The sequence below is a fragment of the Canis lupus genome, chromosome 11 (assembly GCF_003254725.2).
Source record: "Canis lupus dingo isolate Sandy chromosome 11, ASM325472v2, whole genome shotgun sequence".
NCBI classification, from domain to species: Eukaryota; Metazoa; Chordata; class Mammalia; order Carnivora; family Canidae; genus Canis; species Canis lupus.
The window spans coordinates 50257498-50283112 of NC_064253.1; the positions used below are offsets into that span (position 1 = coordinate 50257498).

Here is a 25615-nt window from a genome sequence, read left to right on the forward strand (position 1 = left end):
GGGTTCTTTTTTAAAGTAATTTCTATCAGGCAGCCCGGCTGGTTCAGCAGTTTAGCACCTCCTTCAGCTCAGGGCCTGATCCTAGAGACTTGGGATCGAGTCCCGCCTTGGGCTTCCTGCATGGAGCCTGCTTCTCCCTCTGCCTGTGTCTCTGCCTCTCTCTCTCTCTCTTCCTCTCTCTGTGTGTTTCTCATGAATAAGTAAATAAAATCTTAAAAATATATAAAAAAATAAACTAATCTCTATGCGCAATGTGGGGCTTAAACTCATGACCTTGAGCTTAAGAGCTGCATGCCCTACTGACTGAGCCAGCCAGGTGCCCGAACAATCAGTAGCTAAAATCCAGTCAGTATTTTCTTTTTACAGTAGCATTGTTTTACATTATTCTGAATCTGGATGTGAACACCATGTATGTATTAATTTGCTTGATAGGGATCCCTGGGTGGCGCAGCGGTTTGGCGCCTGCCTTTGGCCCAGGGCGCGATCCTGGAGACCCGGGATCGAATCCCACGTCGGGCTCCCGGTGCATGGAGCCTGCTTCTCCCTCTGCCTGGGTCTCTGCCTCTCTCTCTCTCTCTGTGACTATCATAAATAAATAAAAATTTAAAAAAATAATTTGCTTGATATGTTTATCTCAAGTCTCCATTAATCTATTACAGTTGTCTTTCTTCTTGCTATTTGTTTGTTGGGAAAAAAAAAAAAGTCATTTCCCCTGTATCCTGGATTTGATTGTTTGCATTCCCATTATACCATTAAGATGTTCCTCTAGCTGCTGTATTTTTTTAATTTAATTTATTTTTTTATTTATTTTTTTTTAATTTTTATTTATTTATGATAGTTACAGAGAGAGAGAGAGGCAGAGACACAGGCAGAGGGAGAAGCAGGCTCCATGCACCGGGAGCCTGACGTGGGATTCGATCCCCGATCTCCAGGATCGCGCCCTGGGCCAAAGGCAGGCACCAAACCGCTGCGCCACCCAGGGATCCCTTTTTAATTTAATTTAATTCAATTTTTTGCTGCTGTTTTTTCTTAGAACAGATCCATGCTTGTTTATTTTTTTTTTAAATAATTTATTTATTCACGAGAGACACACAGAGAGAGGCAGAAACATAGGCAGAGGGAGAAGCAGGCTCCATGCAGGAAGCCTGATGGGAATTCTATCCTGGGACCAGGATCACGCCCTGAGCCAAAGGCATTTGCTCAACCACTGAGCCACCCAGGCGTCCTAAGGTGGTCTTTTTGTGATGAGATTGATCTGCAAATATTTTATTTTTTTAAATGTTTAAAATTTATTTTTTAAAGATTTTATCCATCTACTCATGAGAGACACAAGAGGCAGAGACACAGGCAGAAGGAGAAGCAGACTCTATGCAGGGAGCCCGATGTGGGACTTGATCATGGGACCACAGGATCATACCCTGAGCCAAAGGCAGACGCTCAACCACTGAGCCACTCAGGCATCTCACCTGCAAATATTTTAGGTAGGCTCCACACCCAGAGTGGAGCCTTACATGGGGCTTTAGTATATGTGCTGCCAAAGCAAGCACTCACATGAGGCTTTAACTCAGGACCTTAAGATCAAGACCTGAACTGAGATCATGAGTCAGATGCTTGGGGTGCCTGGGTGGCTCAGTCCATTAAGTGACCCTCTCTTGATTTTGGTTCAAGTCATGATATCAGGGCTGAGATTGAGCCCTGCATTGGGCTCCTCACTCAGTGTGCAGTCTGCTTAAAATTTTCTTGCTCTCTCTCTGCCTCCACCTCACACTTGTGCATGTGCTCTCTCTCTAATAAATAAGTCTTAAAAAAAAAAAAAAGCTGTATGCTTAACTGAACAAATCACCCAGGCACCGCATAACCGGCAAATACTTTATTATTTATTTATTTATTTATTTATTTATTTATTTTTAAAAAGATTTTATTTATTTATTCATGAGAGACACACAGAGAGAGGAAGAGACATAGAGGGAGAAGCAGGCTCCCTGCAGGGAGCCCGATGTGGGACTCAGTTCCAGGATCCCAGGATCAGGACTTGAGCCAAAGGCAGATGCTCAACCACTGAGCCACCCAGGTGCCCCACCTGCAAATACTTTAAATTTTAATTTAACCATTTCTTTATTTTTTTTTAAAGATTTTATTTATTTGAGAGAAAGAGAGAGAGCCTGAACATGGGTGGGGGGCGTGAAGGGGGAGGGTAGATCAGAGGGAGAGGGAGGATTAGAGGGAGAGGGAAAAGCAGACTCCCTGTTGAATAAGGAGTGCAACATGTGGTTTGAACCTAGGACTCTAGAATCATGACCTAAGCTGAAGGCAGAGGGTTAACCAACTGAACCACCCAGGTGCTCCTAACTATTTCCTTATTAATAGACCCAGGAAACTTTCAGGTTTTTTGTTTTATTTTTAAGATTTTATTTATTGGACACAGAGCACAAGCAGGGGGACTGGCAGGCAGAGGGAGAGAGAGAAGCAGGCTCTTTGCTGAGCAGAGAGCTCCATGTGGGACTTGATCCCAGGACCCTGGGAGCATGACCTGAAACCCAGGGGCTTAACTGACTGAGTCCCTCATGGACCCCAGATTATTTTCCATTTCATTTTTTTAAAAATAATTAACAGTATGACAAACCATCCTTATGTATCTATCTATCTTTGTATGCTTGTCTAGAATATGTCCTAAAATTCCCATAAGTGAAACTGCTGGGTCAATGAATGTAATCAATAATTTTTCAACACAATAAATCCATCTTGATAGGCTAGGTTTTTTTTTTTTTTTTTTTTTGATAGTCACACACACAGAGAGAGAGGCGCAGAGACATAGGCAGAGGGAGAAGCAGGCTCCATGCACCGGGAGCCTGACGTGGGATTCGATCCCGGGTCTCCAGGATCGCGCCCTGGGCCAAAGGCAGGCGCCAAACCGCTGCACCACCCAGGGATCCCGGCTAGGGGTTTCTAATAAAGACCACAAGCACCAGTTAGATTAACCAGTAGCCTAGAAACAATAAAGTCAATGCTAACTTTATCTAATGACTCATGCATCCTCTATCCTTGACTCAAGCATTCTCTATCCTTGATTCATGCATCTTCAATCCTTAGGGAATCTTTCTCACACTCTGGCTAGTAACTCCAGATCTGCACAGGCAAGCACAAGGCAGACTCTATAGTAGAACAAGTTTAGATATCACAGGCCTTAGTTAGATATCCTATTATCTCCTGCTATGAAGGAGGACTGAAGATAGCTGCATGTGTTATTGACCAATAAGCTCAGGATGGGAAAGATCTTGACTCTACAATCTGTACTATGAAAAGATGACCTTGAGTAAAAGTTTAAAATATTCAGGGATGGGCAGCCCTGGTGACGCAGCGGTTTGGCGCTGCCTGCAGCCTGGGTTGTGATCCTGGAGACCCGGGATCGAGTCCCACATTGGGCTCCCTGCATGGAGCCTGCTTCTCCCTCTCCCTGTGTCTCTGCCTCTCTCCCTCTGTATCTACGAATAAATAAATAAAATCTAAAATAAAATAAAATAAAATATTCAGGGATGCTTGGGTGACTCAGTGGTTGAGTATCTGCCTTTGGATCTGGAATCAAGTTCTGTATCGGGCTTCCAGTGGGGAATTTGCTTCTCCCTCTGCCTGTGTCTCTGCCTCTCTCTGTCTCTCATGATGAATAGTCTGAAAGACACAGAAACACAGGCAGAGGGAGAAACAGGCCTCCCACTGGGATCCTGATGCAGGACTGGATTCCTAAACTGGGATCATGCCCTGAGCCAAATGCAGACACTCAACCACTGAGCCACTCAGGCATCCCAAATAAAAACCTTAAATAAAACATTCAGACAGTTTGAAATAGGTAGGAAAAAACAACCAGGGGTGAACAGTCTGGGGATTATTGCCTTGGTCCTAAAAGGAACAGAAGATTTTCCAGGCAGAATCAAGTGTGGTTCTGGGGTTTAATTTTTCCTTTAACAAGTCTTAGCACTATTATGTATCGTTCATCTTTGTGTTATCACAAAAGAAAATTTTTTCTTTTCTTTTCTTTTCTTTTCTTTTCTTTTCTTTTCTTTTCTTTTCTTTTCTTTCTTTTCTTTCTTTTCTTTTCTTTTCTTTCTTTTTTAGAAAATTTTTTCTTGGGATCCCTGGGTGGCGCAGCGGTTTGGCGCCTGCCTTTGGCCCAGGGCGCGATCCTGGAGACCCGGGATCGAATCCCACGTCGGGCTCCCGGTGCATGGAGCCTGCTTCTCCTTCTGCCTATGTCTCTGCCTCTCTCTCTCTCTCTCTCTCTCTCTCTGTGTGACTATCATAAATAAATAAAAATTAAAAAAAAAAAAAGAAAATTTTTTCTTGAATCTCAAATGTGATTCCCAAGGCTCTAGGGGGGAATCTTTCCTTTCCTCTTCCAACTTCTGGTGGCTGCTGATGTTCCTTTGCTTAAAGATACATCACTCCAATCTCTTCACATTGTCTTGTTTGTATGTCCTCTTCTCTCTTATATAGGACACTCTCATTGCAGTCAGAGCCTACCCTAACCCAATATGATCTCATCTTTTTTTTTTTTTTTAAAGATTTATTTATTTATTCATTCAGAGAGAGCAAAGAGAGAGGCAGAGACACAGGCAGAGGGAGAAGCAGGCTCCATGCAGGAAGCCCGATGTGGGACTCCATCCTGGGTCTCCAGGATCACACCCTGGGCTGCAGGCGGCGCTAAACTGCTGCGCCACTGGGGCTGCCCAATATGATCTCATCTTGATCCTTACCTCAGTTACATCTACAAAGACTCTATTTCCAAATAAGGTCACATTCTGGGGTTATAGGTAGACTTAAATTTGGGGGGGATACTATATTTTTTAAAAAAGATTTTATTTATTTATGTATTCATGAGAGACAGAGAGAGAGAGAGAGAGAGGCAGAGACATGGGCAGAGTGAGAAGCAGGCTTCCTGCAAGGAGCCGGATGTGGGACTTGATCCCAGATTCTGGGATCACACCCTGAGCCAAAGGCAGACACTAAACCACTGAGCCCCTAGGGAGGGTCCCTTTAAAAAAGAAAAAAAAAAAAAGATTTTAAGAGGGGACACTATTCAACCCACAATTCTCAATGTTTTATTGGAAGACATTAGGAAAATAAGATACATAACAAAATTTCACAAGCCCTGCTATCATATTTATCTGCTTTGAGGACAAACTGCTTGAGGGGAGGGATTGCTTCCTATTCTTCTTAGACTTCACTGCACTAGAATAGTTGTGGATATTAAGGACCCAGGAAATCATCTAATATTTAATCTGAACTCCTAATCGTAGAAGATGAAAAAAAAAACAATCTAAAGAGGGATAAAGACTTGTTCAAAGTCATGGCCACAAGCAGTTGCAGTAGAACTAGAAAAGAACCCATACCCTCTCCTTTTGGCCCCCACTTACTCTGAGTTGTTGCTCATCACCTGGGAGTGACTTGTATCCCCCTTCCGGGAATAAGAATACCAGCAGTATCTCTAATCAGTGATAGAATACTACTCTACCCCAGGGGGAAAACAGATCTAATGATGGAAAAGTTAGCATGGTGGTTGGGGCAATAATTTTGTGTTTTTAGCAAAAGAACCTAAAGGAGCAGCGTGTGTGGTGGTAGTGAAGATGAAGGATGTTCCTTATATAAGCAGTACATTATTAGCACACCTCGGGTCATGGTACCCAGCCAGCACAGAATTATCTGCAATAAGCAAATGGCCTTGACCCTGGAGCCTCATTATTATTTCCAGTCCTCTGTTCAGGCTGCCATCAGTTAAGAAAAAAAGTAGCTACAAGTTGAGGTAAATTTATTTTCTTTAAACAGAAGTTGATCATTTGTTTTCTTCCTGTCCATAGAACTAGGGATGTTAATTACAGCTCTGAATGGTGCTTAACAAGAAATACAGTAAACATGTGACTCTGAACTCAGTTAATGAGTATTATTATCCTTTAAAAAATTCTGACTTCAGCAATTACACACTAATCAAGAGAAGTGTTCAGAGGCTCAACCCAGCAGAAATTTGAGAGGACAGCTCACAGTCCTGTCTTGGAGAGCTGAATCATAAAAGAGCTTACAACCCCATCTTGAGCGGCTCAGTTCACACCTCTCTCTAGTGGTAGCATAGAAACAAACTTCTCACATTTGTTTCTCTGGATTATAGCTTGGAGGAGCTGAAGAGCAGAAGAACCAAGCTAAGGAATCCAAACTTTGTCTTCATTGATGGTTCTAGACTTAGCCTATGTTTCTACCCTTCCAAAGCTTTAAGCTGTCTCAGCACATAAGCATGAAATGAGATGTGGCTAATAACAAGTAAATTGAATGATTCCTTCCCAACTGCCATCCATTGTCCACTCTCAGACATCAGCCAATAAAAAGAAGGAAAAAACACTTGGGTCATAGGCTGACTCTTACAATTGACCCCAATGGTAAGCAAGGGTCTTGACACACCCTGACTTGTTATTTTCTGGGTGGCAACTACATCAGAGAAGCCTAAATTGGGAGTCTTTATTAGATACACTGAAGGCCATGGGACACCTGGGTGGCTCAGTGATTGAGCATCTGCCTTTGGGGTCCTGGGATCGAGTCCCCCATCATGCTCCCCTTGAGGAGCCTGCTTCTCCCTCTGCCTATGTCTCTGTCTCTCTCTGTGTGTCTCATAAATAAATAAAATCTTTTAAAACAAACAAACAGGGGGTCCCTGGGTGGCTCAGCGGTTTGGTGCCTGCCTTTGGCCCAGGGCATGATCCTGGAGTCCCGGGATCAAGTTCAGCGTCGGGCTCCTTGCATGGAGCCTGGTTCTCCCTCTTCGTCTCTGCCTCTCTCTCTCTCTCTCTCTGTCTCTCACGAATAAATAAATAAAAAATCTTAAAAAAAAATAAAACAAACGCTGAAAGCCAGATTAATACTAATCAACTCTTGGATTGGCAAGGGCAAGGAACCCAGAGGATAAATTAGTTTCCAAAGCCTTCTGCAAAATAACCCAAAATATGATGGGAGGAGCCAGTAGACCATTTGGGATGACGAATGTGGCCTGAGGGAGAACAAGGAAATTCTTTCATGGCCTGGGAATAGGGACTGCTGGCAGGAAAGGGAGGGACCCTATAAAGTCCACAAAGCTTTTCTGTGAGATACATACTTTGCTGCAAAGTCTGGCTGGAAAACAGGAGCAGGGCCAAGATTCCATGGAGGCCAGCGGCCTAGGCCAGGTTCCCCCCATATCCCGTCACCTTCCTCTGAGCATGTTTTATGAACACGAGTCCTATAGTAACCAAATCTTGAGGTTGGGAAGTAAAGAAGCATGTCTTTGTTTAAATTTGCATTTCCCAGAAAGAATTTGACCATGGTGCATTTTGCAAACACCCATCAGATTGGGTATTCTAAAAACCTCATTTTGGTAAAGGCTCTTCTCTTAGGAAGCCCTCTCAATTACTTCAACCAACTCACTTTCCCCTTCCTGTTTTGTGGCCTCTGATCATACAGGTAGTTACCTCTATCAATCATTCTCAACTAGTCAGTTTCTAAGGCAGGTGCAAAGGGCAGCTGTATCTCACTTGCCTAAAAAGGAACAAGTACCATGTGACAGAGGAATATAGTGCCTTGCCTGGCTCTGTGGCCCAGCCCTCATAGGCCTCCCAGAATTGGCTATGAGGAAGGTGGTATGATTCAGCAGTCTTCCTGTCTCTCAGCTATGGCCTCAAACAAGCCCTGGAAAGAGCATCGCTCCCTATGGTCACGGTTTCCTTCACAAATATATATATTTAACTATTTTATGGGGCACCTGGGTGACTCAGGCCATGATCCCAGTGTCCTGGGATGGAGCCCCACCTCTGGCTCCCTGCTTGATGGGGAGCCTGCTTCTCCCTCTCCCTCTGCCACTCCTCAGGTTTGTACTCTTGCTCTCAAAATCCTTTTAAATTTTTTATTTGAGAGAGTGAGAGAGCATGAGCAGAGGAGAAGGAGCAAGCAGGTCTTAAGAGTTTGTATGTTCGCACCTGATCAGTTTCTAATTTTCAGGGAACTCTTGTGTTCCTCTTCTGCTCCAAGAATCCTAGCCGCCCCAAGGTAACCTTCCAACCAGTCATTTGGGGCCCTTTTCCTGCTGCTTCTTGGCTATACATACTCAGTCAAACCACTTTGCAACTGGAATAATATTTATTTTTTTTACTTGGCAAAAAGTCAAGTGCTACATTTTTAAAAACAAAATTTCAAACAAACATATTACCCATCACAGAAGAGGGTCTGGCAACAGTACAAAACATCCTACTTAAGATCTTTTTTTTAAATATACAAGTTGGTTTAAAATGATAGAAGTTCTGTGAGAACTAAGAAATCTACAGCCTGTAGTTTAATAATAGAAAAAAAATTAAGACAATTAAAAGATCTAAGTATCCAGCATTTTACTTAATTCCCTGTTTATAGCACCTATTTATCTAGGTTAGAAGATGAGAATTCTAGAACCTGTGGTGTGCACCTGATGTATCACCAAGATAGGGTAGACTTGCTGTCTCCCTTCCCCACCAGCCCCCATTACCAAGGAGAAGGCACTCTTTTTTTCAATCTCCCCAATGAGACCCAGAGCAGAGGGGGATAACTGGGAGAGCAAATTAGAAACTAGAGTGCAGGAATAAATAAGACTTTTCCTTTCCCCAGGATGGACTGTTGACAGAAGAAGAGTATGTGCTTAGAATGGAGGAGGAATTTGTGGGTGGGAACAGCTGCTATCTGCAACATGATGCGTAAAAAGCAAGGAATAACTGGACATCATGGTCAGTTGCCTGCAAGTTTCAAAACTTCAGACTAAACACAGTTCAAGGGAGGAACAAATTACTAGTCACATCGATGTTTTTACATGCACAACGTTGCTGGCTATAGGCCACCCACCACCATCCCAGGGCTGAGCCAACAGAGTGGGAGAGGTGGCTTCAACTCCAGCCCCACTGTAATAAAAAAAATGAACATTCCACACATGAAGCACTCACTACACACAGATAAACCCTCTGCTTACCCCCACCCTCCTGGGCTGAACCCAATTTAGAAAAGCAAAGCAAAACCCATTGGGGAGATTAGAAGAAAGGCAAAGGAGAAGTTTCTCTCCAAAACCAAGGGGACTGAGTATGTGAATCTTACTTAGCAAACTTAAGGCCCCCTGCTCCAGGCCCCTGAGATACCAGATCAGGTCTTGTTTGAGGGAAGGTAAAGGAAGGCTGGGATGGGGATTATCTTTACCAAATTCTACCAAGCCTTCTGCAGCCTCCAGAACTGCATCTGGATGTAGACCCTGATGTTTTAGGGGAGTGGCCACTGGCTAAGCAGATGGGAAGTTAAAGTGGAAATGACACACGAAGTATTCTCACCTGGGAACACAAAGTTGGGAAGTTAGGTAGGGAACGGATCACTCTGGAGTCCTGGTGTGAGTGTCACCAGGAAGCCTGCAATCTAACTCAAAGGGTTTTCCTGGTGGTGATTGTTTTTTTCTGTTTTTACTTCCTATTATCAGTGCTGTTAGACTTTAAAAAACAAGTAAAGACTAGTCCCAAAGCTGACTCTGTGAATAAAGTTGTTTGTCTTTTTTTTTATAAATATTTTAATTACAAGTAATTCTTACTCCAGGTAATTTCAGTGACACACAGTATTTGCAGGCACACAAGTTCTTTCTTTCTCACACACACAAACACACACAAACACACAGCCCCCAAACTTTCACAGAAAGTCTGACAGCAACCACATAATTATAAAGGAGCCCTACCTCTCAAGAGTGAAGTAAGGGTGAGAATGACTACGCCAGCCTAAAGAAGTGAGAGGGGAGAGTGTGTGTCACTTAAAGAAAAAATACAAATAAGAATTAACAATGTTTGGTTGAGAAGCCAGAAAGAAAAAAAGACAGTAAAATTCTGATTACCGAAAGCAAAAAAAGGAAAAAAAAAAAACCCCCAACGATAAAAAACACTTCAGATATCTGTACAGAGCTTCCTGTCAAGTGCCTAAATCATAGGCAAACTCTCGTGTTCCCACTAAAATGAGGGCCTCACACAATTGGAAGAAAATAGAAAAAAAAAACAAGAAAACTAAGGATTGAAATTAGTGTAAATCTCTGCATTTTGGGAGAATTAGTTGTCATTAACTCCAGAGTCCAGCATAGTTTCCATGAAGCCCTGAAGGGAGGGGGCCTCCTGCCACAAAGAGTTTCGTTCCGGACGAGTCGTAGCAGTGGGTGTAAACAGCATTGGGGAAGAAATCAATGTCCGAAAAGTAATTCCTCCAGGTTTCATCATGATTCTATGGGAAGAATAAGAGACTCTGTTAGTACCTCTAGGCCATGGGGCAGAAAAGGGGGTAGGAAGGGACAGGAATGCCTTCTGGTCTTAAGAGGAGAGGGTCCTGCATCTAATCTGATGTCAAGAGACTCTGACTGGTACTCATAGGAATTGGAGCCTCATTTTTCCAAATGAACATTAGGGAGGAACTGAGCAGGCTGAAGAACTGCTATATAAACCTAAGGTCTCAGGAAAGCTAGAACCACTCTTTAGTAATTCAATGGCAGCCACAGTGGGAGGGGGAGGGGGTTCCTTCTCCTTCCTGCTCTATTATCACCTACAGTCAACTAGTGTGTCTTAACTGAGCCTCAGTTTTCCCATGGATATGTAGACACAGAGCAAAATCAAGGGAAAGTGCCTTTCTCTGCTCTAAGGAGTATGTGAGAAGCTGGTGTATCAGTGGGGGTGGGAGTAGATGGGCAGACTGAACATAATTTTTCTTCTCTGTTCAGTAACTCTGTTCAGGCAGGGGCTTACTCACCAGCCAGCCTTTGCCAGTGGTTAGTTTCAGATTCTCCCCTGCAAGTCTGGGCTTGGACCCATAACAAGCTGAGAGCCTCTCTTCCAGGAATCTCTGAGCTCGGATGTCATAGAACAGCAGGGAGCCCTGCCCTGTGCCCACAGTGATGATGTGCTCATAAAAGCTCACTGACCGGATCCCTGAGAGAGAGAAAAATAAAGGGCAATGAATAGGGGAAGAGTACACATTGATGGTCTGCTACCTGAATTTCTCTGGCACTGAACTCACATGGCACCTCGATCTACCAGACAGTGCTTTTCCCAGGGATATACAGCACAGATAGCTCATGTGAAAGCTTGAGAACCCTGGTCTCACAATGCCCATTCATACACTAAAAGGAACCCTCCCATAAGCCTTAGGGAAGTGCCAGAAGCCTGATGAAGTCTAAGATGCCTTTGGCCTAAGACCTTAAAAGTGTGCCCAAACCTCCCTGGCCCCCTACTCTTTTTTTTTTTTTTTAATGGCCCCCTACTCTTGACTCATCATGGAGGCATCTTTCATAACTCTAAACTCTCCCTAAGTGTATTTCCAACTTGTACTGAAACAGTAACCTGCATTATTTACAAATCATTATATTAATAAGGACTTTTTCCTATCTGACCTAAAATCACTACCACAGCACTGCAAGAGGTCTTTTATCTGGTATTGCATCTGTGGATAAGTAAGGGTATGGGATACAAGATGTCTCTTGGCATATAAGAGGTGCTCAGTAATACCTGTGGAATCAGTATTTCCTTATTAGGCATGATAGCTACTCCTGTAATAGTAACCAAAATCTCTTTAAGCCCCCCCCCCTTTTTTTTAAAGATTTTATATTTAGAGGCGTGCCTCGATAGCTCAGTTGGTTAAGTGTTGGATTCTTGATCTTAGCTCAGGTCCTGAGCTCAGGGATCTAAGTTCAGGCCCTGCGTTGGGCTCCACACACAAATACATATTTTTTAAATTTAATTTTTAATTTTTTAAGATTTCTTTTTTTTTAATTTTTAAAGTAATCTATCTAATGTGGAGCTCAAAATCACAAGACAAGAATCACATGCTACACTGACTGAGCCAGCCAGGTGCCCCTCTTAAAGCTTTTCATTGCAGACATTATTCCATCCAAGCCTATTTATTCTTCCCCTTACAACTCTCACTACACACATTATTCTTTCTGCTCTGAAACATGAGTGTCTTCACTATAATCGAAAACAAACCCCCAAAACAAAAGTCACTTTTGTGTTATTTGCATGAAAATAAACACTACTTGAGAGAGGCTAAATTGTAATCCATATTGTGCTTTTTAGACTCCAAGATAATGTATCCACATTTTTGCACAAGAAGGGGAACAGAGAGATGAAGAAAATACACTGTTAATCTGAATGATCTCAGTTCTAGTGCATGGCTGTTCTTCCACCAACCTGTGTGATTTGAGCATGTTACTTAACTGCTCTGGGTTTCAGTCTCCTCATCTATAAAATAGGATTAACACTAACCTTACCTTTTCCTACCTGCTTCCTATGGGGTTCTGGGTAAGATGAAATAAGATGGCAGATAAAGGTACTTTGAAATCTTATAGTACAAACATAAGTCTTTTTATTCCTTGATAATGAAAGAGTGCTCTTGGAGAAAATATGTTATAAAAGATGGGAGGTTGAAGCTGAATTCACCCAGTGGTCAGAACAGTATTTTCTTTAGCTTTATACTGAGGTATAATTGACAAACAATATACTGTACATATTTAAAGTATACAATTTTAAGTTTTAACATATATATAAACCCATGACACTACACTACAATCAAAGTAACGAATATACCCATCATTCTCAAGTTTCCTCATGCTCTTGGTAAACTCCTCATTGCACATCATCCTTTAGCATAAAATGAATTTTATAGTTCAGACAGGGCACCAGTAAAAAACTACCACAGGGAAGTCAAGATCTGTGAAAAGAATATGAAAACCATCAAAATCCTGACTACTGGGTTTCCACTAACAGTTTCTGCGGCCACAAATTTGCCTGTGGTGCTTGAAGCTCTGTTGCCATTTGCAGATTTTTAATTAACCTCCCTTCTTATGTCACTAAACACCTTCACCAAGTTCCATAAATATCACTACACTTGTTTTGAAACCAACATAGAAACTAAAATCAAAGCCCACTTGCAATGCAGCTATAAGCCTCAGGGGCATATGGGACTCTTACCACTGCCTCGCTCCCTGGAGCAAACAGATTTGACATTGTATGATGGCTGCCGTGGATCCAGGAAGGAGACATGAGCTTGGGAGCCCACTGCATATACTGACCATTCACTACCATAGGCCAGGCACACATTCTCACGGCAATATGGTAGTTTGGTGGACAGGAGCTGAAACAGAGAAAGGAGTGATGCACCCATAGCACTACCAGAGAGAATACCATAGGGCAAGGTTCTTAGATGCCCAATTCTGTGGGCTTCCTTCATACACAAGCCACACAAAGTCAGAGACAAAAAGACAAGCCCTGATTAAGGAAATAAAGCCCTGTTCTACTACTAAGTAAATAAGAAAAGAGAGGGTGATTATAGTAAGTAATAAGATCTCAATACTGAAGAGGACTGATTAGGAAAAAATATTAAACTGAAATTAAATAATCAGAAACAGAAAGGCCTACATCGGCAGGTTATTTCCAAGGATAATCCCAGGGCAGAAAGCTAAGGTCACACTCTTGTTCTCTGCCATGACCCTCTCTGCTACCACCCTCCTCACTGATTTTCTGGCTATTCTCAGCCTAGCTCCCCAGTTGTACAGGAATTGTACACTACAAAAAACACACCCATGAAACTGGCTCAACCTCAGCTAATATCACTCAGCCTTAATCCTGGATCCTTGTCATTCAGCCAATCTTCAGTGAATGCCTACTGCATGTAAGGCAGGCATGAAGCAAGGTCAGTGGAGCTCAAAGGCTGCTATGACATGAATGAGTCATAATTCCTGGAACTCTGCTTCCTCTTGGGATAGTCTATCATAGAAGTAATAAGCAGTAAAAGCCTCTGGGACAAAAAGGGGAACCCAGAGGTAGGTCTGACTTTATGCAAAAATTGCTTGTAAGGATTGTAAATATTCTCATTACCTATTATTTCAGAGATTGTTTATCTTAGTTTAATTGATTTTTAGTTGCCAGTCATTTCTTTTCTTTTCTTTTCTTTTTTTTTTTGATTTGCCAGTCATTTCTAACCTTTAGGTTCTCCTGCCCTTACAACATGCCAAATGGTCAATAATCCATAAGCAAATACTATTAATTTATCTATCTAATCTATCTAATTAATTAATTAATTGATTTGACAGAGAGCAAGAATAAGCAGAGGGAGTGGCAAACAGAGGGAGAGGAGAAGCAGGCTCCCCAAGAGTAGGGAGCCCAATGAGGGACTCAATCCCAGGACTCTGAGATCATGACTTGAGCCAAAGGCAAACGCTTAACCGACTGAGCCACCCAGGCATCTCCATAAGCAGGTACTTAAAAGCCTTGACTAGAGGACTGCTAGTTAAAGGAGTCTCTCAGTAAGTCTTTTGCAATGTGAAAAAATGTCCCCCTCTGATCTCTTGAAAAGTCTTGAGAGGCAAGTCAGACTCAGGGTTCCATGCACTGTGCAGTAACATGCCCAGTAGAAACCAGTGGTTTATTATTTATTTTTATTTATTTTAAAGACTTTATTTATTTACTTATTATTATTTATTCATGAGAGACACAGAGAGGCAGAGACATAGGCAGAGGGAGAAACAGGTTCCCTGAGGGAAGCCTGATACAGGACCTGATCCTAGGACCCTGGATCATGACCTGAGCCGACCACAGATGCTCAACCACTGAGCCCCCCAGGTGCCCTGAAACTGGTGTTTTAGACAAGAACAAAAAGGCTCAGGAAGAATGAAAGTATTTTAACCAAAAGGTGAATTTTTAGGTAAAATCACTGAGTCATGTTCATCACACCTTAGACAGTGTATTTTCAGCCTTCCAGAGATGGAAATAACCATCCAGAGATACTGCTCCCAGTTCCTACAAGAGCAATGAAAAACAGGTTATATTTCAATAGCTAGCAACTAATATATGGTAATAAGCAGGGGAAGACCCTGAAGGTTGGGGTCCTCCCATTCTTCATTCTTAACCCATGATGATTCCAGGAGGGGAGCCAGGGATTGTCAGCCCATCATCTTACTCTAAAATGTAGCTGGACAGCTAATTATTATTAAACCATTATTATTCTTTAAAATTTTTTATTTATTTATTTATTTATTTTATTTATTTATTTATTCGTGAGAGAGGGAGGAGGAGGAAGAGAGAGAGAGAGAGAGAGAGGCAGAGACACAGGCAGAGGGAGAAGCAGATTCCCTGCAGGGAACCTGACATGGGACTCGATCTTGGGACCCCACGATCTCGGGACCCCAGGATCATATCCCAGGCCAAAGGCAGGCGCTAAACCGCTGAGCCACCCAGGGATCCCCTTATTAAACCATATTAAATCAAGGTTGCTTCTTGGGAGAACTCAAGCAGGAAGCCAGGTTCTAGCAGTAATGTAAACACCCATGGTTCAAAAAACTCTTACTATGCAATCATTCCCATGACATCCCATTGGATAGTTACAGTAGAGCACACATATGAAGGACAGTTTCATAAATCGCAGTTTGAGAGTTCTATGAGTGGAGGATCTAAATCTATCTCTAAGGAATAATTGTGGCCATGAGATAGGAGACTAAGGCAACTACCCTATAAATCGTGGCCTGATTCAGATTTTGGGACCTTTTCTCTTCTTTGGGGTCTGAGTCTCCATCCCAATATTCTACTTAATACCCCTAGTTTCAGATATGACCCAATGATTAGGTTAAGATCTGCTGGCAGTGTTGAGAAGAGGCAGTGAAGAATAAAAAGAAACAATACCAAAGCGAAAAAGCAATCATTTTTGGAGGGATTTATGAAAATCACACCCAAAATAGAGCACCAGCAAAGGCATGTGCAAATGAGAGATAGTAAAAAACAGGTGGCTCTGAGGTAACTCTGAGAGGCTGACCCACAAATACAGACCCTCCAGAGAAATACTGCACAACTCAACGCAAGGGCTGGGTTTCACAATCTCAGTTATAATTTCTCACCAGCAACCCTCAGCCTTCAATCTTCCATGGGCTCAGAACTAAACTATGTAGCAAGAACTGACTTGGGAAGAGAAGCAAAGTGCCAAGATATAAGCCAAGAAGTTGAAGCAAGAGAAACAGCCTTCCTCTTTGGCGACCTCATACCTTGTTCTTGTTGTTGAAGGCCAAAGCCCGGACCTTGCAGTTGTCAGGGTTTGTGTCCTCCTTGGGAATGTCCTTTAAGGCCTTGTGAGTGATGTGAGCATACACAGGGACCCGTGATACATTGTGCCTTGCATCACTTTTGGTCAACACATCGTCTGTCACCTCCCAGAGTCCCATAGAGCCATCCCGTGAGCCTACAGGGCAAGGAGAGACCACAGATGTCAGACATACCCAACTCTCCATGGGACAGTCCTACAGAAACCAAGATGTACTTTTTTAGTCTAGCTCTTTGTGCACTATCCTCATATGTACTGAACTTGGTCAGGTGCCCCACTACAAAAAGAACAATATATATTAATAGCTACGTCAAGAGGATGATTCAACTAAAATGTGGGAGTTAAATGTAACATTTAATCTTTGGTGAGATTTTTTTAATTTAAATTTTAAGATTTTATTTATTCATGAGAGACAGAGAGAGAGAGAGAGAGAGAAAGAGAGAGGCAGAGACACAGGCAGAGGGAGAAGCAGGCTCCATGCAGGGAGCACGATGTGGCACTCAATCAAGGAACTCTGGGATCACACCCTAAGCCAAAGGCAGACACTCAACTGCTGAGCCACCCAGGAGTCTCAGTGATATTTTTTTTAAAAGAGAGCATTATATAGTTTGAGAATGCTCAGTAATTTTCCAAGTCAAATGCTTAGATCACTTGGGCATGCATGCACAGGTGATGTTTGCTGGGCAGTAGCATTGGGGAACCTCTACCTTAAATCAGTGGTGCTTAATCTTTTTTGACTCTTACATGCCTCTAAGAGACCTAGGAATGTTAAAGACTCCTTTATCTAGAAAAATACACAAAACACCACATTGTACAATTTCAGGGAGGTTCATGAACCTCTTGAAGGCTTTCCATGGACCCACAGGGACCATAATTCCCATGTTTGGGGCACCTGGCTGGCTCAGTTGGTACAGCATGCCACTCTTGATCTCAGGGTCATGAGTTCAAGCCCCATGTTGGGCTCCAGGCTGGGCACGGAGCCTACTTAAAAATAAACATAACAATTTTTTAAAATTGAAAAAATCCTTTCTAGTAAAGTTATTTGACAACTCTCCTTTAGACTAAAACTTTCCTTTTTTAAATTTTTTAAAAAAAATTTTATTTATTTATGATAGTCACAGAGAGAGAGAGAGAGAGAGAGAGAGAGAGAGGCAGAGACACAGGCAGAGGGAGAAGCAGGCTCCGTGCACCGGGAGCCCAACGTGGGATTCGATCCTGGGTCTCCAGGATCGTGCCCTGGGCCAAAGGCAGGAGCCAAACTGCTGCGCCACCCAGGGATCCCTCTCCTTTAGACTAAAAGGTACCCTTTCCACATTGCAAATCTCCTGAATGCTTCATAATAAAAATTATCTAACTTGAGAGAAATATCATCTAATTTGTTGGCTTCATAAGGCTTATGGGCAGAGATTCAAAGCAGAGGTTTTATTACATGTGAAATCTAGAAAAGGCCAGAGAGAAGGACACATCTGGAGATAGAACTATGCATGGTTTATTATGCAAATTAAAAAAAATAAAACTATACAAGTTTTATTGTGAAAAATTCAAGCACACTGAAATACTGAGTTTTATTTTATTTTATTTTTTTAAATACTGAGTTTTATAATGAACTGTTCAATTACAAGTATAGTCTACCATCAACATTTTATTATACCTGGTATATTTATCTATATATTCATCCCTTTGTATGATCCCATTTTAACCAAATAAAAAGATATGCACTGAATAATGACTGTTAAGATATATTTTAAAATATTAACAGTAGTTGTCCCTGGATAGAGAGATTGATAATTCTTACTGCCTTCTTAATCCATATTAAAACATTTCTTATGATAAACACATATTTCTTTAATAAGGAAAAAATTATTTAAAGAACGAGTTTGGCAGCATCATGAGGACTTGATTGGAGAAGGGGTGCCTAGGTGGCTCAGTCAGTTAAGCATCTGTCTTTGGTGCAGGTTCTCAATCCCAGGATTCTAGGATTCTGGGATTGAGCCCTGCATTGGGTTCCCTGCTTAGTGGGAAGCATGCTTTTCCCCCCTCCCTCTGCCTGCCACTGCCACTGTTTGTGCTCTATCTCCATGTCTAATAAATAAAATCTTAAAAAACAAAAAAGATTGGATTGGAGAAGACAAGAACAGAAGCAGAGAAAAAATATGGAAGGATATTAGGGGTTATTCAAGATATAGATGATAAGTACACCAGCAGAGTAGAAAAGAAATTGTAGGGCATCCCTGGGTGGCTCAGCAGTTTAGCGCGCCTGCCTTCAGCCCAGGGCGTGATCCTAGAGTCCCAGGATTGAGTCCCACATCAGGCTCCCTGCATGGAGCCTGCTTCTCCCTCTGCCTGTGTCTGCCTCTCTGTGTGTCTCATGAATAAATAAAATCTTTAAGAAAAAAAAAGAAAGAAATTGTATCTAAGATGGTTGTTTTAATTACTAAAGTATAGGTAACATACAATGTTTATAAGAGATATTTTAGAAAACAGTATCAACATGGCTTGGTAATCTAAGGAGATAGGATCCTAAGAGGCATCTTAGTTTTCTGACCATGCACCTGTGTGGAAGGTAGAAGCATTCAGAAATATATGCCAATGGGGGAGAGGGTCTTGGAAGAAAAATGATGAGTATGAATATACTGAGTCTGAGGTAGAATATTCAGGGGTTGGTACTCATCATTAAGTATAACATTAACATCAGTTAACAAGTATTGAGCATTTTCTTTTTTTTAGGGGGAGGAGGGGCAGAGAGAAAATCATAAGCAGGCTCCACGCTCAGCACAGGGCCCAACATGAGGCTCAATCTCACAACCCCGAGATCATGACCCGAGACAAAATCAAGAGCTGGACATTTGGGCACCTAGGTGGTTCAGTGGTTGAACATCTGCCTTTGGCTCAGGTCATGATGCTGGGGTCTGAGATGGAGTCCTGCATCAGGCTACCAGCAGGGAGCCTGCTTCTCTGCTTCTCTCTCTGCCTATGTTTCGGCCACCATCTCTGTGTGTCTCGTGAATAAATAAAATCTTTAAAATAAAAAAAAAAAAAAATTTTAACTGACTGAGCCACCCAGGCGCCCCTAAGCATTAAGCATTTTCAATACAGCAGCCACTATGCATTATTTCATTGAATCTTCTCAGTGAAACTCTGAAGTATCCATGTTACAGATGAAGAAAATCAAGTCTTAAAAAGCTTAGGGTAACTTGCCCAAGTGATGTTAATGTTCAGACTTAATGATGAGTACCAACCCCTGAACATTCTCAGTGATAAGTGGTTGGATGAGGATTCAAACTCAAACCTCTGATATCAAAGCCCATGTTCTGGGGTACCTGGGTGGCGCAGCGGTTTGGCGCCTGCCTTTGGCCCAGGGCACGATCCTGGAGACCCAGGATCGAATCCCACATCGGGCTCCCGGTGCATGGGGCCTGCTTCTCCCTCTGCCTATGTCTCTGCCTCTCTCTCTCTGTGACTATCATAAATTAAAAAAAAAAAAAAAAAAATTATTAAGAAAAAAAAAAGCCCATGTTCTTAAAATCTGCTAAACTGTTCAGAAAATGTAGATGTGGTTAAAATAAAAAAGAAAATGTAGACATGGGAGTTATCAGCCTGAAAACACAGATGTTGGTAGGGTATCTGAAAGAAGATGGGAGGCTCCCAAAGCAAGCCAAATCCTTGCTCCCAACAATCACATTTAGTACAGGTTACTGTCATAGAAGCAATCCCTATTATATAAAGGTGACAAGACTACCCTTAAGCAGCTCTCACTCTTTGGGGAGACAAATGACAGGGAATCCAAAAGCTTCTGAACCCCTTCTGGGTAATTCTGACCTGTGATTATGTTTGTTCATTAAATTTATTTTCCCTCTTGGCTGCTTTCTACTGCCCTGCAAATAATTGAAAGAAGAAATATTTATATTCCCTTAGCTTTATTAGTTCTTTTATTTAAATTTTGTTAGTTGACATACAGTGCAGTATCGGTTGGAGTAGATGTTGGTTTTTAAGTTTCATTTATTTAAGTAATCTCTATACCCAATGTGGGGCTTGAACTCATGGCACCAAGTTCAGAGTCATATGCTCTTCTAAGTGAGCCAGCCAGGGGCCACTGTTAGGAGCAGTTCTAAGCACAGGCTTTGAAATCACATGTGGATTCAGATCCTGATTCCACCTGTTACTATTTGTGTGGCCTCTGCTAAGTTATTATAACCTCTCAGAATTTAAATTTTCTGATTTGAGAAATGAGGCTAGGGGATCCCTGGGTGGCTCAGCGGTTTCGCGCCTGCCTTTGGCCTGGGGCGCGATCCTGGAGACCCGGGATCGAATCCCATGTCGGGCTCCCAGCATGGAGCCTGCTTCTCCCTCTGCCTGTGTCTCTGCCTCTCTTTCTCTCTATGTCTATCATAAATAAATAAAAATACATCTTAAAAAAGAGAAATGAGGCTAATAATGCTAATCTTTTAGTACTGTTCTGAGGATTGTATGAAATAACACGTGAGGCATTCAATTTAGTTACTATTATGATTATTTTTATTTGGGAATCTAGACCTGGGGAATTGTATTGTGTATCTCTAGGTTACCCTCTCTACACTCATTTCCATTTTTTTTTTCTGATGTCTACCATTGGGAAAGAAATCCCCTCAATCCTACACAGCTTTTATCAACAAAAAACAAACTATATAGCTGTACAGAAAATAACTACTCCTAATATTTCACATCAACTATTCCAAAACACTTTCACAACATTGTCAAAATGAAGCCCCACAAAAACATTGAGGTTAACACACTGTCACACATACTTTTGGGAACAAGGCTGAGTGAATAAATGAAGAATGCTGGTAACTCTTATGATTTATCCAAGGACACATGGTACGTCAAAGAGCCAATACTGGTAATAAGATCCTGGCCCCTGGCCAATGGTCTATTTACTGGACTATTTCCAATCACACTACTACCCCTTCCTCCCTGCCACACCAAAACTCCATACAAAAGGTCAATTTTACCAGACACCGCCATAGTATCACTGATCCATGCTATGGAAAAGATCCAGTCCTTGTGTCCATCCTTGGAGAGAAGGAGTGACAGGTACAAAGAGAGAGGGGAAAAAAAGAAATTAGTAAAAAAGGATTACAACACACACTCTTGAAAAGCATAGTCTGACTGAAAATATCTTTGTAAAAATTACAATTCCTATCTCTGATTATCTCAACCCAGAGGGCAGGATCCTGTAATTTTTAACTTTGTCTTGAGGAGCTCAAAGTTGTAATGAAACTGGCATTCCTATGGGCAATGAACATGTCTGGTAGACACACAGCTCTGGCCTTCTACCTCCGGATGTCTTATCTGGGGCTCCTACACATAATCACTCACCTCTTATCCCTCTAACCTCATCCTACCACTCTCCTCTGTGCTTACTTCCTAGTACAAGAGCTATACCCAACCTCTTGGGTGTTCCTTCCCAAAGAGTCCTTGGGACTCTTTTCTTCCAGACATCAACATGTCTTGTACCCGCTCTCATTCCTCTGTGTCTCCCTACTCAAACATCTTCTTTTCAATGAGGACTTCCCTGAACATCCTCTGAAATTGCATTCACCACCACTTTCTCTGTCCCTTCAATCTGCCTTTACTCTTCTCTATGGTACTTGTCACACTGACATACTGGTGGTAAATATTTATTTGTCTATATATTGGTTTATATGTCTCCCTCTACTAGAACGCAGGCTTCAAGAGGTGAGGGAGCTTTATCTGTTATATTCACTACATGTCCCCAGCGTCTAAAACAATGCCTGGACATAGAAAGCTCAATAAATAGTTGCTGAATGATTTAATAAACTTTGCTCTCTGACTATGGGCAGTGGGAGATATGTAGACACCAACCAACTGCTGTGGGCCCCTGAAGTATGTTGCTCACCCCTTTATCAAACATATGCTCTCCGTCAATATTCCTATGGGGAGTTCAGTCCCCATTCTGATATTTCTACCCTCATACCTCACCCCCAAACCCCGATAGTCAGCAGAAATCTAGAGGAAACTATTCCTTTCCAGAGGGTGTGTAGGAGGAGGGTCCATGTTATCTACCAGGCTCTGCTTAAGAACAAAGCTACCTCTAACTACAGTTACTGGAGAAACTTACATCACCCACACACACAGGATCTAGTGTAGGTAGCCGGTAGATGGCAAGACTGTTGGGGTTGTCTCCTCCAGTGGCTAACAGAGTTCTGGAGGGATTCAGCTCGATGGCATGGATGCCACAGCCCTGCTGGGTCACACCTCCAGGCTCCCGGTCCTTCAGAATGGGAATCTTGGTGATCTGGCTTGTCTGCACATCCACTACAAACAGCTACAAGAAAAGGGACACAGAAGCTGACAGTTCTCTTTTATGTGGCTAACCCTGGGTACAAGCACCCATTCATTCAATTATCCATCAAACTTTAATTAATTAATGTCTACTGTATATCAGACCCTGGGAATTGGTAAAGGCATAGTCAGGGCTATTAGTCAAATGAAATATGAAAGTAAGAAAACACAACAGAGGCAGGCATAATACGCTACATAAACACAGATTAGCAAGTAGTAAATTCTACCAGGGATTCAAAGACAGCCTCAAAGAAGACTAGCGTTAGACTATGGACCTAAAGAAAGAACCCAACTAAGGATTTTCTGCCAGTTTGGACATACTTTAAACATCTCATTCTCAACCCATGCACTGAAACTTAGAAACAAAACCATTCCCAGAGCCCATCAAGACTACTATTTAATGTACTAGAAACATTAGATTTGTTGGAGTGACCAGAGACATATGACAAGAGTTATCTCTAACACATATACCATTTTCTTCTATGCCTCCATGCCTTTGTTCATACTGTTGCTTCTGCCTGAAATGTTCTTCTCCACCTCCTTTCCAACCTAACCCCTTTCCACTCTACAAGACTGATTGATTTATATTTATTCATGAGACAGAGAAGACAGAGACAGACAGACACACACACACACACACACACACACACACACAGGCAGAAGGAGAAGCAGGCTCCATGCAGGGAGCCCAACGCGGGACTTGATCCTGGGTCTCCTGAGCGCCACCTTCAGCCCAAGGCCTGATCCTGGAGACTTGGGATAAGTTCCACGTCGGGGTCCCTGCATGGAGCCTGCTTCTCCCTCTGCCTGTGTCTCTGCCTCTCTCTCTCTGTGTCTCTCATGAATAAATAAATAAGATCTTAAAAAAAATAAATACTGTTCTAGCTGCTAGCACTGTGACTATGAACAAGAGAAATAATCTGTACCCTCATATACCTTAATCTAGGAAGTTAGCTTAAAATTCTCTCAGCAATTCTTATGATGAAGCCAAATCATGCCAAATCTTTGTATAAAGTAATCTACTGCTTGCACAGGAAGGAGACTATGAAAGGAGAAACTATTCTTTCAGTTGGCTCCTCCCTCTCATCCTTTTTCTCATCACCTCTCTAGAGGACTGCAAGTAGTCTTTGCTGCTTCAGGCAAGGCCACCATTGAAACTATTCTCTGTACCGTATCAGTTATCTACATAAAAATGGCAGTCCTCCCAAAGTCAGTTAGAAATATCCTTAGGGGCCCCTGGGTGGCTCAGTTGGTTGAATGGCTGGCTCTTGATTTCAGCTCCCATCAAGGTCTCAGGGTCTGCAGGGAATCTGCTTAGGGATTCTCCCCACAACCCCTAGCCTGCTCACTTGTTCGTGTGCTTGTGCTCTCTAAAATACATAATAAGGGATCCCTGGGTGGCGCAGCGGTTTAGCGCCTGCCTTTGGCCCAGGGCTCGATCGTGGAGACCCGGGATCGAATCCCACGTCCGGGCTCCCGGTGCATGGAGCCTGCTTCTCCCTCTGCCTATGTCTCTGCCTCTCTATCTCTCTCTGTGTGACTATCATAAATATATAAAAATAAATAAAATACATAATAATCAATCTTTTTTTTTTTTAATTTGAGAGAAACAATGTGCAGGGGAAAGGGCAGAAGGAGATAATTTTTTTTAAAAAGATTTTTATTTATTTGAGAGGAGAGAGAGCGCACAGGAGAAGAGAGTAGGGGCAGAAGGAGAGGGAAAAGCAGACTTCCCATTCAACAGGGAGCCCTGACGCAGGGCTTGATCCCAGGACCCTGGAATCATGACCCAAGCTAAAGGCAGATGCTTAACTGACTGAGCTATCCAGGAGCCCCAGAGATAATCTTTCGAGCAGACTTCCCACTGAGCAAAGAGCCTGACATGGGGCTGGATCCCACAACTCATGAGATTACCTCTTGAGCTGAAAGCAAGAGTCAGATGCTTAACCAAATGAAATCACCTAGGCACCCCAATAAACAAATAAATCTTAAATCTAAACTCCTGGGACGCCTGGATGGCTCAGTGGTTGAGTATCTGCCTTAGGCTCAGGGCGTGATCCTGGGGTCCCGGGATCCAGTCCTGCATCAGGTTCCCCACAGGGAGCCTGTTCCTCCCTCTGCCTATGTCTCTGCCTCTTTCTGTGTGTGTCTCTCATAAACAAACAAACAAACAAACAAACAAACAAACAAAAAAACTCATCACAGCATCAAGACTCCTCAATCTGGCCTCAACCTCTCTAGCTTTATATCCTGCCACAGAACCATGCTCTAGAAATAGCAGCTTATTAACTATTATTCACACCAAAATCTTCAATGAAATAGAATTATTTTGTTTCATGCTCATGCTGGTCACAATGCCAGAAATGTTTTCCCCTTTTCTTTTTTTTTTCTTTTAAAGTTTTTATTTATTTAAGAGAGACAGAGAGAGAGAAAAAAAGAAAAAGAAGGGTGGGGGAGGGGCAGAGAGAGAGGGGAAGAAGTAGAGTCCCCACTGAGCAGGGAGCCCAAGGCAGGGCTCAATCCCAGGACCTTGTGATCACCACCTGAGTGGGAGGCAGGCGCTTAACCAACTGAACCACCCAGACATCCCCCACCCTTTCTATACTTGGCCAGTATGTACTTAATCTTTCATGATTCAGTTTAGACATGTGTTCTCTGAATATTCTCTAAATATCCAGGCTGGTTAAGTTTTTTTGTTGTAGGTTTCCCAGATAGTTCTTTACCCACAACTTCAGCCTATATCACACTGCTTTAAAATCTTTACTGTGGGACACCTGGGTGGCTCAGTGGTTAAGCATCTGCCTGCAAAGAGCCTGCTTCTCTCTTGGCCTGTGTCTCTGTCTCTCTCCGTGTCTCTCACAAACCAATCAATCAATCAATCTTAAAAAAAAAAATCTTTGTCTTTCTCCCCCAGTAACCTAATAACACCCTCCCAATTCAAAGAGCTGGGGGTTTATATTATTTTATTCTATAATCCTGCCTCAACAATGCAAAGCTAGGGACGCCTAAGTGGCTCAGCGGTTGAGCCTCTGCCTTTGGCTCAGAGCCTGATCCTGGTCCCGGGACAGAATTCCACATCAGGCTCCCTGCAAGGAGCCTGCTTCTCTCTCTGCCTCTCTCCATGTGTCTCTCATGAATAAATAAATAAAAT

The 25615-nt window shown here is 42.5% G+C and overlaps 1 protein-coding gene across 2 annotated transcripts in view; it reads right to left on the reverse strand.

Moving 5' to 3' along the window:
* Window positions 1–8126: 8126 nt before the first annotated feature.
* The window catches only part of DCAF12 (DDB1 and CUL4 associated factor 12), a 34773-nt gene continuing 17284 nt past the window's right edge, over window positions 8127–25615 (reverse strand). For both annotated transcript variants that reach the window (XM_025432392.3, XM_025432390.3), the window contains exons 3-9: window positions 22241–22447; window positions 21111–21171; window positions 16067–16260; window positions 14766–14831; window positions 13005–13167; window positions 10789–10967; window positions 8127–10269 (exon numbers count right to left, since the gene is read on the reverse strand). In XM_025432392.3, the coding sequence (XP_025288177.1) occupies window positions 10111–10269; window positions 10789–10967; window positions 13005–13167; window positions 14766–14831; window positions 16067–16260; window positions 21111–21171; window positions 22241–22447 (1029 nt within the window). In that variant the 3' untranslated portion in view covers window positions 8127–10110. The remainder of the gene's footprint in view (window positions 10270–10788; window positions 10968–13004; window positions 13168–14765; window positions 14832–16066; window positions 16261–21110; window positions 21172–22240; window positions 22448–25615) is intronic.